A 15,942-nucleotide genomic window follows, 5' to 3' on the forward strand; every position below is an offset into this window, starting at 1 on the left:
TAAAAAAAATAAATAAATAAAATAATTTAAAAACATTTTTTAAAAATTAAAAAAATTTGAAAATCATTTTTTACCTTGAAAAAAAAATTTTACCTTGAAAATTTTTTTGTACCTTGAAAATCATTTTTTACCTTGAAAAAAAATTACCTTGAAAAAAAAATTTTACCTTGAAAATTTTTTTGTACCTTGAAAATCATTTTTTACCTTGAAAAAAAATAATCATGTTTTAACTTAAAACATTTTTTTTTTTTTAAGTTTTTTAAAGTTTTTTAAAGTTTTTTAAAGTTTTTTAAAGTTTTTTAAAGTTTTTTAAAGTTTTTTTAAGTTTTTTTAAGTTTTTTTTAAGTTTTTTTAAGTTTTTTTTAATTTTTGTAAAAATTTTTAAATTTTTGAACATTTTAAATTTTATTTTTTAATTTTTCTAATTTTGTTTTAAATATTTTAAAAAAAAAATAATATTTTTAACTTTTTTTAACTTTTTTTTAACTTTTTTAACTTTTTTTTAACTTTTTTTAACTTTTAAATTTTTTTTTACCCATATATATATATATATATATATACTATATATATATATATATATATATATAAATATATATATATATATATATATTTATATATATATATATATATATATATATATATATATATATATATTTATATATATATATATATATATATATATATATATATATATATATATATATATATATATATATATATATATATATAAACATACAAACCCCGTTTCCATATGAGTTGGGAAATTGTGTTAGATGTAAATATAAACGGAATACAATGATTTGCAAATCATTTTCAAGCCATATTCAGTTGAATATGCTACAAAGACAACATATTTGATGACAGGGGGGTGGGGGGGGGGGGGCGCGTGTCTGATCATGGCGGAGCCAGAAGTTGAGTTTGCTAACATGGAGATATTTTCACTACTTTTCTTTTGTCGAGCACAAAGAAAAGAGCATTTTAGTTAAATGTAAATTGTGCTTTGGATCAAAGATGCCATCTACTGCCCAAAACAGCAATTCAAATCTGCTGAAACAAGCTACGTAAACAACATGCTTCCACGAAGCTAGTAAAGAGAGATAGAGACTCCAATGACACTTCACCTCCACCACCACCACCACTTAAGGATGAACTCTGCCTCTGCTCATCATTCAGCACTGAAGGTACACACACTCTGTCAATCAATGTTCCCTCTAATTGTTCATGTGTGTGAGCAAAGGCAAAAAGTCCCTGAGCATTGAGTGGAGCCCATGTGAGCAACATCAGACGTGCACACTGTGGCTACACCAGCAGCACACCTGTCCCAAACCTCACTAAATAACAACTTACATCTCCATCCATCCATCCATTTTCTACCGCTTGTCCCTTTCGGGGTCGCTGGAGCCTATCTCAGCTGCATTCGGGCGGAAGGCAGGGTACACCCTGGACAAGTCCCCACCTCATCACAGGGCCAACACAGATAGACAGACAACATTCTCTTATTATTATAATCAAATGACAGCAGTCATTTCCATTTCTAATATAAGTGTTTAGGCCCACTTATAATGACAATAGCAACAAATATTGTTTTTCATGAACTGTGTACTTGTATTGTTTGTCTGGGTGGAGGTCCTGCTTTGGAAATAGTTTGTAGCCCTTTCAGACATTGCATTTAGTTCCCATTAAAACATTCACATGTTGCACAATGAGATGTAAGCAGGGGATCATGTGTACATTCCTGCAACTTCCTGTTTGTAAAAAATATATTTTTATTAGTATGTATTTAATATATTAACAGCATTTAATGATTAATATTTATAAATGAAGATTCCTAATAAATGACACTAGAATAAGCACACATTTGATTGGTAAATCATAGTGTAACCACCTGGAATGACACTTTATGTGTGGTGTTGGAGTTGTCCGACTTTTTGTGTGGCTGTAAACGCATCACTGGCTAAGTGCCATATGTGCAAGTGTTGGCACAAGTGAGAGAGCGAGCGGCTGCTGCTGATATAACAAAGTTGCTTTTGGTCTGGTTTGTACTGCAGAAAATGACCAGTTTTGCTAGATATCATTTTTTTTACTAATGTTTTGGTGATGTGTTTATGGCCCACAATAAAGAGTTTTGCTCAGTAAAGTGATGGATGGAATTCATGTCCTCAAAGCGTCTCGACAGACGTATTATTATATTTGAACAATGATGACGAAAATGGTTTTCTCTGTCGTGTCCGTGTCGTGTCGAAAATTGTTATGCGCTTATTTTTTTTATTTGATTTTGTGCGTGGCATAGATTTGTCGTGCGCAGAGGACAATATAGGACATATTCAGCAGTCCACGAGCCAGCATATAGTACCAAAGTCAATATAGGACATATTCAGCAGTCTACGAGCCAGCATATAGTACCAAAGTCAATATAGGACATATTCAGCAGTCTACGAGCCAGCATATAGTACCAAAGTCAATATAGGACATATTCAGCAGTCCACAAGCCAGCGTATAGTACCAAAGTCAATATAGGACATATTCAGCAGTCCACGAGCCAGCATATAGTACCAAAGTCACTATAGGACATATCCAGCAGTCTACGAGCCAGCATATAGTATCAAAGTCAATATAGGACATATTCAGCAGTCCACTAGTCAGCATATTGTCATGCCTGTGTATTCATGTTTTGTTTTAAGTCATGTTTTGTTTAGTTATAGGACTCAGCGCGTGACGTCGCGGATTGTGGAGGACATTTTGGGACAGCATGGTGGCCAGCTATTAAGTCGTCTGTTTTCATCGCAAAATTCCACAGTATTCTGGACATCTGTGTTGGTGAATCTGTTGCAATTTGTTCAATGAACAATGGAGACAGCAAAGAAGAAAGCTGTAGGTGGGAAGCGGTGTATTGCGGACCGACTGCAGCAACACAAACACAGTCGGTGTTTCATTGTTTACATTCCCCGGAAGATGACGGTCAAGCTTTACCATTGGCCTGTGGAGAACTGGGACAACAGAGACTCTTACCAGGAGGACTTTGAGTTGGATGCGCAGACGCGGTACCGTGAGTACGCGTGCAGCTGCGGCTTCCAAACATTTGATCGCTTGCCCGTACGTGCGTGCCGCTATGTGCATGTCACGTACGTAACTTTGGGGACTTTGGGGAAATATATGTGCTGTATGAACTTTGGGGAGGTGAACGGTACTTTGGTTTGGGCTGTGGGATTGAGTGTGTTGTGCAGGTGTTTGAGTTGTATTGGCAGGTTATATGGACGGACGCATACTTGCCAACCTTGAGACCTCCGATTTCGGGGGGTGGGGGGCGGGGGGCGTGGTCGGGGCGTGGTTGGGGGCGTGGTTAAGATATATATATATATATATAAGAAATACTTGACTTTCAGTTAATTCTAGCTATATATATATACATATATATTTTATTATATATATATATATATATATATATATGTGTGGGGAAAAAAATCACAAGACTACTTCATCTCTACAGGCCTGTTTCATGAGGGGTTCCCTCAATCATCAGGAGATTTTAATGGAAGCATTCACATACCATGGTTTATATATGGTATGTGAATGCTTCCATTAAAATCTCCTGATGATTGAGGGAACCCCTCATGAAACAGGCCTGTAGAGATGAAGTAGTCTTGTGATTTTTTTTCCCACACATACATATATTGCGCTCTACTACGGTATCGAGCACTATTTTTTGGATAACCTTATTAAGACATATATATATATATATATATATATATATATATATATATATATATATATATATATATATATATATATATATATATATATATGAATAAATAAAAGAAATACTTGAATTTCAGTGTTCATTTGTTTACACATTTACACACACATAACATTCCTCTACTCATTGTTGAGTTAAGGGTTGAATTGTCCATCCTTGTTCTATTCTCTGTCACTATTTCAGAACACACACATTATACAAATATACATTATAAAATCAATAAGAAAACGGGAGCTCTAATTTGGGAGTCTGAATTAGGATCAGAAGTTCCTATATAAACATTGCGTACTCACGTCTCCATTTTGTATTGATTACTGCAGCCGTGCACTGGATTCATTCACAAATACAAACTACAACTCACAAACACTTTAGAGTTAGGCTCCACCATCAGAATGTGTACTTCAACTTATAAAGATCACATGGATATTATTCAGTGAGTTGATTCACCAAAACTAACCTGTTATACAGGAGGAAAAAGCACACAGGACGTTTCAATTGTTCACAGACTGGTCGCGCTCATCAGAATGACAAGACACTTCCGGTCTGCAGGTGATAGCATTCAATTGGGAAGAAACGCCCTACTGCCCCCTACTGACCAATGTGAATACTGATAAATGTGTAATGACAGCTCCAAAACGAATTCAAACCACAAAATAAACTAAATAAATCAACACAAAAATGTGACAAATTACGGGTGGGTCACATATGCATGTACAACAGGCTGTCAACACGTCACTCAGGTCCGCATGGAGCTGGAGGGGGCGTGGCCTCCAGCTCCGCCTGAATTTCGGGAGATTTTCGGGAGAAAATTTGTCCCGGGAGGTTTTCGGGAGAGGCGCTGAATTTCGGGAGTCTCCCGGAAAATCCGGGAGGGTTGGCAAGTATGTATGGACGGGAGGGGGGAGGTGTTTGTTATGCGGGATTAATTTGTGGCATATTAAATATAAGCCTGGTTGTGTTGTGGCTAATAGAGTATATATATGTCTTGTGTTTATTTACTGTTTTAGTCATTCCCAGCTGAATATCAGGTCTCACAGCATCTTCCCTATCTGAATGGCTCCCACTGCCCTCTAGTCCTTCACTCTCGCTTTCCTCATCCACAAATCTTTCATCCTGGCTCAAATTAATGGGGAAATCGTCGCTTTCTCGGTCCGAATCGCTCTCGCTGCTGGTGGCCATGATTGTAAACAATGTGCGGATGTGAGGAGCTCCACAACCTGTGACGTCACGCTACTCGTCTGCTACTTCCGCTACAGGCAAGGCTTTTTTATCAGCGACCAAAAGTTGCCAACTTTATCGTCGATGTTCTCTACTAAATCCTTTCAGCAAAAATATGGCAATATCGCGAAATGATGAAGTATGACACATAGAATGGACCTGCTATCCCCGTTTAAATAAGAAAATGGCATTTCAGTAGGCCTTTAAGAATTAAAATCTGCCAATAGAGAATAGGGGGGGCTTCGGGGCTGATACTTTGAAGACGGTGCACAAGTTATAACAATAGTGGATGTTGCCTCTGCCATATTAGCTGTGGGGTGGATGTAGACAACTGTCATGAACAGCTGTGGGGTTTCTCGCGGTACATAAAACGACCGCAGTGAGACACTTAAAAGTTCAATGTTGGGTCAACATACAGTTTCCTGCACCATGACAGTCTTGCACCAGGCCGGGTTCACACACCTCCTCCCAGTGTTTTACCTGTCAGCTGTGCGTCTCTGTTAGAGATGCGCGGTTTGCGGGCACAACCACGGAGTCCGCAGATTATCCGCGGATCGGGCGGATGAAATTTAAAAAAATTAGATTTTATCCGCGGGTCGGGTCGGGTCGGGCGGTTGAAATAAAAAAAAATTAGATTTTAAATAGATTCAGGCGGGTGGCAGTTAAACCAATTGGTAAATATATATACATAGTTAAATGTTGTTACCCACATACGAAAAACGAGCAGGCACCTGCAGCATATGCCACAACAGAAGAAAAAAAAAAAAAGAGATGGACACTTTTACGGAGCGGAGAAGGGACGCCTCGCCGGGGTCCGGGACCGAGGCCCCTTCCCCCGAGAGGGCCCCACCGGGAGCCGTAGCTGAGGCGATCCGCGAGAAGGGCCCGACGCACGTCCAGGGTCACCACCGCGCCCACCGCACCGACACCCCGCCTCGTCCGCCTTCGCCGCGGCCGGCGTCACGCGCAGCAGGTAAGCAGCTTACCTGCCCGCCACCCCCGTGGCCGGGGGCTCGTAACAGGGGTCACTCCGCACGCTCCGCCCGCGCAGCTTACCTGCCCGCCACCCCCGTTGCCGGGGGCGCGTAACAGGGGTCACTCCGCGCGCAGTGCGCTCACGAAAGGGGTGGGGCTCACCCTGGTTGATATAGACAGCAGGACGGTGGCCATGGAAGTCGGAACCCGCTAAGGAGTGTGTAACAACCCACCTGCCGAATCAACTAGCCCTGAAAATGGATGGCGCTGGAGCGTCGGGCCCCTATACCCGGCCGTCGCCGGCAGCGAGACACGCTTGGAGGTGCGCTCAGCGCGGCTCCCATATGATTGCGCACTGGTGTGCGTCTGGGTCGTGACAGCGTGGCACGCGAATGTATGTGCTGCATTGGATCAGTCTCCTTTCTTTAACAGGCAAAAGCTTTATAACCTCACTAATGCCTTGCATCGTCTATATTAGATATATAACAACGGGCGGGTGCAGGCGGATGCGGTTCTGATTAAATGTTAGGTCGGGTGGATGGTGGATGGTTGACGACTTTCTGATGCGGTTGCGGATGAAATAATTGCCTATCCGCGCATCTCTAGTGGAGTGCTAATCAGACATATTTGGTCACTGCATGACTGCGAGCTAATCGATGCTAACATGCTATTTAGGCTAGCTATATGTACATATTGCATCATTATGCCTCATTTGTAGCTATATTTGAGCTCATTTAGTTTCCTTTAAGTCCTCCTAATTCAATTTATATCTCATGACACACTATCTGTATGTAATATGGCTTTTCATTTTTTGCGGCTCCAGACAGATTTTTTTTTGTGGTATTTTTGGTCCAATATGGCTCTTTCAACATTTTGGGTTGCCGACCCCTGCTCTACAGCGGATGAAAAAGTCAGGGCTGGTGTGTCTGCTGGCCGCTACACACGCTGTCACTTCTAAGCTGTGACGACGCCATTCAGAGCTCCTCTCATTAGAGCCGCTCGGCCGCAAAGCCCGTGCGCTCATTAGCTCATGATGATAACACAAAACTGCTAATCGCACATGACAAACAGAATAAAACAAAAAGAAAAAGGACAAACAACAGAGCGACTACTTTTGCGTTCTTATGAAGCCTAAAATACCACAACGGACTGTTGAACAACTTAAGCTGTACATCAAGCAAGAATGGGAAAGAATTCCACTCCAAAAATGTGTCTCCTCAGTTCCCAAACCTTTACTACTTTTTCATGGACGCCCCTGCTTATTTCAGCAAGACAATGCCAAGCCACATTCAGCACGTGTTACAACAGCGTGGCTTCGTTAAAAAAAAGAGTGCAGGTACTTTCCTGGACCGCCTGCAGTCCAGACCTGTCTCCCATCGAAAATGTGTGGCGCATTATGAAGCCTAAAATACGACAGCGGAGACCCCGGACTGTTGAACGACTGAAGCTCTACATAAAACAAGAATGGGAAAGAATTCCACTTTCAAAGCTTCAACAATTAGTTTCCTCAGTTCCCAATCATTTATTGAGTGTTGTTAAAAGGAAAGGCCATGTAACACAGTGGTGAACATGCCCTTTCCCAACTACTTTGTCACGTGTTGCAGCCATGAAATTCTAAGTTAATTATTATTTGCCAAAAAAAAAAAAAAAGTTTATGAGTTTGAACATCAAATATGTTGTCTTTGTAGCATATTCAACTGAATATGGCTTGAAAAGGATTTGCAAATCATTGTATTCCGTTTATATTTACATCTAACACCATTTCCCAACTCATATGGAAACGGGGTTTGTACATACAAATATATATAGATACATATATACACACATGTAGTAAGGAAAGCTACTCACCATGTTGCTGCCACTGTCCAAATGATGATGATGATGATGATGATGATGATAGAGGCATCGCAAATGATTGTGTGTGTGTGTGTGTGTGTGTGTGTGTGTGTGTGTGTGTGTGTGTGTGTGTGTGTGTGTGTGTGCGTGTGTGTGTGTGTGTGTGTGTGTGTGTGTGTGTGTGTGTGTGAAGCCCCTTGTAGTTGACATACTTCTGTTTTAACCAGAAGAGGAAGTTGCTCCCATATCCTCCTCTCAAAACCAGAATGGCTTTCCAGCCAGTAGTCTGTGGTCATCTGCAACACTAAATGTGAACCATGAAGAAGTAAGAATATGAACATGATATTTAGTTTGATCTAAAGCTCTTTCAGGATGTATTTTGAATATAATATTTAGATGTATTTAAAATTATTTCCGGATGTATTTCAAATAAAATATTTAGTTGTATTTAAAATTATTTCAGGATGTATTTTAAATAAAATATTAATTTTATTCAAAATTATTTAGGGATGTATTTTAAATAAAATATTAATTTTATTCAAAATTATTTCCGGATGTATTTCAAATAAAATATTTAGTTTTATTGAAAATTATTTCAGGATGTATTTTAAATAAAATATTAATTTTATTCAAAATTATCTCAGGATGTATTTTAAATAAAATATTAATTTTATTCAAAATTATCTCAGGATGTATTTTAAATATAATACTTAGTTTGACCTAAAGCTCTTTCAGGATGTATTTTGAATATAATATTTAGATGTATTTAAAATTATTTCCGGATGTATTTCAAATAAAATATTTAGTTTTATTTAAAATTATTTCAGGATGTATTTTAAATAAAATATTAATTTTATTCAAAATTATCTCAGGATGTATTTTAATTAAAATATTAATTTTATTCAAAATTATTTCCGGATGTATTTCAAATAAAATATTTAGTTTTATTTAAAATTATTTCCGGATGTATTTCAAATAAAATATTTAGTTTTATTTAAAATTATTTCAGGATGTATTTTAAATAAAATATTAATTTTATTCAAAATTATCTCAGGATGTATTTTAAATATAATACTTAGTTTTACCTAAAGCTCTTTCAGGATGTATTTTGAATATAATATTTAATGTTTTTCAGTAAGTATTTTAAATATGATATTCACTTTATAGTAAATTAGCGTTATCTTTACTGTCTATAAAAGTTTTGATATTTAATGAACATTAACCTTCACTCTGTAGAAATCCACGACTTGCAAAGTGTCTTATTGACCAAATATTAATGTTTGTTCTTCCAAATAATGGAAGTTCTTTCACTTCCCTAACCATTGAGCTCCAGAAGAGGAAGTGAAGAGTTTGGGTATCAAATATTCAAATGACACGGGGAGCCACTTCTCTACGACACGTGCAAATACGGCAATAAATCAATAATAATATTACTACTGCACAATAAAAATATTACTACTGCACAGTAATAATATTACTACTGCACAATAATAATATTACTACTGCACAATAAAAATATTACTACTGCACAATAATAATATTACTACTGCACAATAATAATATTACTACTGCACAATAATAATATTACTACTGCACAATAATATTACTACTGCACAATAATAATATTACTACTGCACAATAATATTATTACTACTGCACAATAATAATATTACTACTGCATAGTAATGATATTACTACTGCACAATAATAATATTACTACTGCATAGTAATAATATTACTACTGCACAATAATAATATTACTGCATAGTAATAATGTTACTACTGCACAATAATAATATTACTACTGCACAATAATAATATTACTACTGCACAATAATAATATTACTACTGCACAATAATAATATTACTACTGCATAGTAATGATATTACTACTGCACAATAATAATATTACTACTGCACAATAAAAATATTACTACTGCACAATAATAATATTACTACTGCACAATAATAATATTACTACTGCATAGTAATGATATTACTACTGCACAATAATAATATTACTACTGCATAGTAATAATATTACTACTGCACAATAATAATATTACTGCATAGTAATAATGTTACTACTGCACAATAATAATATTACTACTGCACAATAATAATATTACTACTGCATAGTAATAATATTACTACTGCACAATAATAATATTACTACTGCATAGTAATGATATTACTACTGCACAATAATAATATTACTACTGCACAATAATAATATTACTACTGCATAATAATATTACTACTGCATAGTAATAATATTACTACTGCACAATAATAATATTACTACTGCATAGTAATAATATTACTACTGCACAATAATAATATTACTACTGCACAATAATAATATTACTACTGCACAGTAATAATATTACTGCATAGTAATAATGTTACTACTGCACAATAATAATATTACTACTGCACAATAATAATATTACTACTGCACAATAATAATATTACTACTGCACAATAATAATATTACTACTGCATAATAATATTACTACTGCATAGTAATAATATTACTACTGCACAATAATAATATTACTACTGCACAATAATAATATTACTACTGCACAGTAATAATATTACTGCATAGTAATAATGTTACTACTGCACAATAATAATATTACTACTGCACAATAATAATATTACTACTGCACAATAATAATATTACTACTGCACAATAATAATATTACTACTGCACAATAATATTACTACTGCACAATAATAATATTACTACTGCATAATAATAATATTACTACTGCACAATAATAATATTACTACTGCATAATAATATTACTACTGCATAGTAATAATATTACTACTGCACAATAATAATATTACTACTGCACAATAATAATATTACTGCATAGTAATAATGTTATTACTGCACAATAATAATATTACTACTGCACAATAATAATATTACTACTGCACAATAATAATATTACTACTGCATAGTAATAATATTACTACTGCACAATAATAATATTACTACTGCATAGTAATAATATTACTACTGCACAATAATAATATTACTACTGCATAGTAATAATGTTACTACTGCACAATAATAATATTACTACTGCACAATAATAATATTACTACTGCATAGTAATAATATTACTACTGCACAATAATAATATTACTACTGCACAATAATAATATTACTACTGCATAGTAATAATATTACTACTGCACAATAATAATATTACTACTGCACAATAATAATATTACTACTGCATAGTAATGATATTACTACTGCACAATAATAATATTACTACTGCATAATAATATTACTACTGCATAGTAATAATATTACTACTGCATAATAATATTACTACTGCATAGTAATAATATTACTACTGCACAATAATAATATTACTACTGCACAATAATAATATTACTACTGCACAGTAATAATATTACTGCATAGTAATAATGTTACTACTGCACAATAATAATATTACTACTGCACAATAATAATATTACTACTGCACAATAATAATATTACTACTGCACAATAATAATATTACTACTGCATAATAATATTACTACTGCATAGTAATAATATTACTACTGCACAATAATAATATTACTACTGCACAATAATAATATTACTACTGCACAGTAATAATATTACTGCATAGTAATAATGTTACTACTGCACAATAATAATATTACTACTGCACAATAATAATATTACTACTGCACAATAATAATATTACTACTGCACAATAATAATATTACTACTGCACAATAATATTACTACTGCACAATAATAATATTACTACTGCATAATAATAATATTACTACTGCACAATAATAATATTACTACTGCATAATAATATTACTACTGCATAGTAATAATATTACTACTGCACAATAATAATATTACTACTGCACAATAATAATATTACTACTGCACAATAATAATATTACTGCATAGTAATAATGTTATTACTGCACAATAATAATATTACTACTGCACAATAATAATATTACTACTGCACAATAATAATATTACTACTGCATAGTAATAATATTACTACTGCACAATAATAATATTACTACTGCATAGTAATAATATTACTACTGCACAATAATAATATTACTACTGCACAATAATAATATTACTACTGCATAGTAATGATATTACTACTGCACAATAATAATATTACTACTGCACAATAATAATATTACTACTGCATAATAATAATATTACTACTGCACAATAATAATATTACTACTGCACAATAATAATATTACTACTGCATAGTAATAATATTACTACTGCACAATAATAATATTACTACTGCACAATAATAATATTACTACTGCATAATAATAATATTACTACTGCACAATAATAATATTACTACTGCACAATAATAATATTACTACTGCACAATAATAATATTACTACTGCACAATAATAATATTACTACTGCACAATAATAATATTACTACTGCATAGTAATAATATTACTACTGCACAATAATAATATTACTACTGCATAGTAATAATATTACTACTGCACAATAATAATATTACTACTGCATAGTAATAATATTACTACTGCACAATAATAATATTACTACTGCACAATAATAATATTACTACTGCACAACACCCGTCTACTGGGCCAGAGGTTGTATTCAAAATATACTAGCTGAGTTATTTCGCATTATGAGATTGTGTGTACAGAAAGTGTGCTGTCAACATATTTACATAAACAGTCAGGAAAGTATAGTAGTCGTCATTTATTATTGACTAGAAAAGACCTCTGCCAGTGAAGAATCTTTTCTGAATCCACATTCAAAATCAGACCACTTTCGGACGTTTCATGAAAGTTTCATAAAACGTCCGAAAGTGATCTGATGTACAAATACAACTATTTTGCAACGTTGTCCATTTTAAAGGACATGTACGTTGCATCAAGGTCTTGTGCCTGCTGGCTATAAACTGCACGCCACACGGACTCTCAGCAATGTAGAAATGAAGATGAATAGTAAATGGAGAAGTGTGGCCCCCAGGTTCTTCGCTACCCGTATATGGAAAAGTGGCCCCCAGAACTATTTAGTTGAATAACTTCCTTGTCATTTGTATCGAAGCATAAAAGAAACCAGAACAAAGTTGGATAGACGCAACTAGGGATGATACCCGAAACCGATTTTCCCGGTTGTTCGATAAGAAAAGAATCTCAAATCCCTTTTTGAGAACCGGTACCCGTTATCGAGACCACTATAGTAAAGAAAAAGAGTTGGTTCTTTATTCGAATCCCTGGGAACGAATCCCGAATGGGCAATGTTATGCCCATTTGATTGTAGACTCTTACTGACACCTTGTGGCGATATGAAAATACTACACCTCATTAGTTTGGGCACTTCCGGGTTGGCGACGTCAGTTCAGTTCATGAGACAATTGAGAAGTAGACAAGTTGTGTTAGCTCTACGAGCCTTGGAAAGATAAGTCTGTAAGTAAACTGTTGAACTTGTTTATGTAACTCCATATTAAGGTGGAAAGTGGTTAAGTTTGATACTAAGATGTTTATTGAAAAACGAGTTTTGTGCACTGTTTCAATGGATGTTTTGAGGACTTAAAATGGCTGCCAGTCGTGTATTTCCACCATCGAAATAGTTTCAACACTCGGAAGTATTTGTTTGATGATAGTACTGTATATTTGTGTGAAGCTAATATTTACATATTGTGTATTACATTTCAGTATGTTCATTGAATCACATAGTTTATACATTTGTCATTGTGTGTATTTCAGTTTAAAAAAATAAAAATAACAGTCCAGTGCAAGACAAAAGTAAAGATAGGAAAAGACAAAGCAAGATCAACAACAATAAAGAGCCTAAATGGATTAATCTGCTTTGGATTGTTTGTTAGCTGTCTGCCTGTGTGTGTAGTTAGTATGTTCCAATAGCAGCAGAAGTGCACTTTTTGGAGAGCTGTATTATTTTCAGTTTTGTGCCCAAGGGACTGATTTTATTTAACACTATATTTGTATTTATACACCTATAGTGATCACAGAGACAGGTTGTTTTTGTGTTACTGTATATATTTGTTTTTCTGAAAAATCCCACTTAATATACTTTGGGTAACAACAGTCAATATTTATTTATTTAATTTTTTTAGGGGGGGAACAGTCAATATTTATTTTTTTCTTAGAAAATAAAAGTGAGCTTTTGTTAAACCAAATATTGTGTTTTTTTTCCATATACAGGTAAAAGCCAGTAAATTAGAATATTTTGAAAAACTTGATTTATTTCAGTAATTGCATTCAAAAGGTGTAACTTGTACATTATATTTATTCATTGCACACAGACTGATGCATTCAAATGTTTATTTCATTTAATTTTGATGATTTGAAGTGGCAACAAATGAAAATCCAAAATTCCGTGCGTCACAAAATTAGAATATTACTTAAGGCTAATACAAAAAAGGGATTTTTAGAAATGTTGGCCAACTGAAAAGTATGAAAATGAAAAATATGAGCATGTACAATACTCAATACTTGGTTGGAGCTCCTTTTGCCTCAATTACTGCGTTAATGCGGCGTGGCATGGAGTCGATGAGTTTCTGGCACTGCTCAGGTGTTATGAGAGCCCAGGTTGCTCTGATAGTGGCCTTCAACTCTTCTGCGTTTTTGGCTCTGGCATTCTGCATCTTCCTTTTCACAATACCCCACAGATTTTCTATGGGGCTAAGGTCAGGGGAGTTGGCGGGCCAATTTAGAACAGAAATACCATGGTCCGTAAACCAGGCACGGGTAGATTTTGCGCTGTGTGCAGGCGCCAAGTCCTGTTGGAACTTGAAATCTCCATCTCCATAGAGCAGGTCAGCAGCAGGAAGCATGAAGTGCTCTAAAACTTGCTGGTAGACGGCTGCGTTGACCCTGGATCTCAGGAAACAGAGTGGACCGACACCAGCAGATGACATGGCACCCCAAACCATCACTGATGGTGGAAACTTTACACTAGACTTCAGGCAACGTGGATCCTGTGCCTCTCCTGTCTTCCTCCAGACTCTGGGACCTCGATTTCCAAAGGAAATGCAAAATTTGCATGGTTGGGTGATGGTTTGGGGTGCCATGTCATCTGCTGGTGTCGGTCCACTCTGTTTCCTGAGATCCAGGGTCAACGCAGCCGTCTACCAGCAAGTTTTAGAGCACTTCATGCTTCCTGCTGCTGACCTGCTCTATGGAGATGGAGATTTCAAGTTCCAACAGGACTTGGCGCCTGCACACAGCGCAAAATCTACCCGTGCCTGGTTTACGGACCATGGTATTTCTGTTCTAAATTGGCCCGCCAACTCCCCTGACCTTAGCCCCATAGAAAATCTGTGGGGTATTGTGAAAAGGAAGATGCAGAATGCCAGACCCAAAAACGCAGAAGAGTTGAAGGCCACTATCAGAGCAACCTGGGCTCTCATAACACCTGAGCAGTGCCAGAAACTCATCGACTCCATGCCACGCCGCATTAACGCAGTAATTGAGGCAAAAGGAGCTCCAACCAAGTATTGAGTATTGTACATGCTCATATTTTTCATTTTCATACTTTTCAGTTGGCCAACATTTCTAAAAATCCCTTTTTTGTATTAGCCTTAAGTAATATTCTCATTTTGTGACACACGGAATTTTGGATTTTCATTTGTTGCCACTTCAAATCATCAAAATTAAATGAAATAAACATTTGAATGCATCAGTCTGTGTGCAATGAATAAATATAATGTACAAGTTACACCTTTTGAATGCAATTACTGAAATAAATCAAGTTTTTCAAAATATTCTAATTTACTGGCTTTTACCTGTATATACACTTACACACACATAAATATATATACATATAAACATAAACACACATATACACATATATACACGTATACACACATATATACATACATACACATATATACAAGTATACACACATATACACACACATATATATATGTATATATATATGCATATACACATAAACACACATATATACATATATACACACATATATACACGTATACACACAGACATATACATACATACACATATACACATTTACATACATATACACACACACACACATATATATATACATATACACATAAACACACATATACATATATACACACATATATACAC

The 15,942-nt window shown here is 35.1% G+C and overlaps 1 protein-coding gene across 4 annotated transcripts in view; it reads right to left on the reverse strand.

The window, feature by feature from the left end:
• pir (pirin) overlaps positions 1-15,942 on the reverse strand; it is an 81,446-nt gene that overhangs the window by 35,059 nt on the left and 30,445 nt on the right. Inside the window, exon 11 of one of the 4 annotated variants that reach the window (XM_061974626.2) lies at positions 7,313-8,087. The exons of the other annotated variants lie outside the window; for them this stretch is intronic. Coding sequence (XP_061830610.1) covers positions 8,076-8,087 — 12 coding nt within the window. The 3' untranslated portion in view covers positions 7,313-8,075. Of the gene's footprint in view, positions 1-7,312; positions 8,088-15,942 lie in introns of those variants that run through there. 4 annotated transcript variants of the gene reach the window in all.

The sequence above is a fragment of the Nerophis lumbriciformis genome, linkage group LG15 (assembly GCF_033978685.3).
Source record: "Nerophis lumbriciformis linkage group LG15, RoL_Nlum_v2.1, whole genome shotgun sequence".
Lineage (NCBI taxonomy): Eukaryota > Metazoa > Chordata > Actinopteri > Syngnathiformes > Syngnathidae > Nerophis > Nerophis lumbriciformis.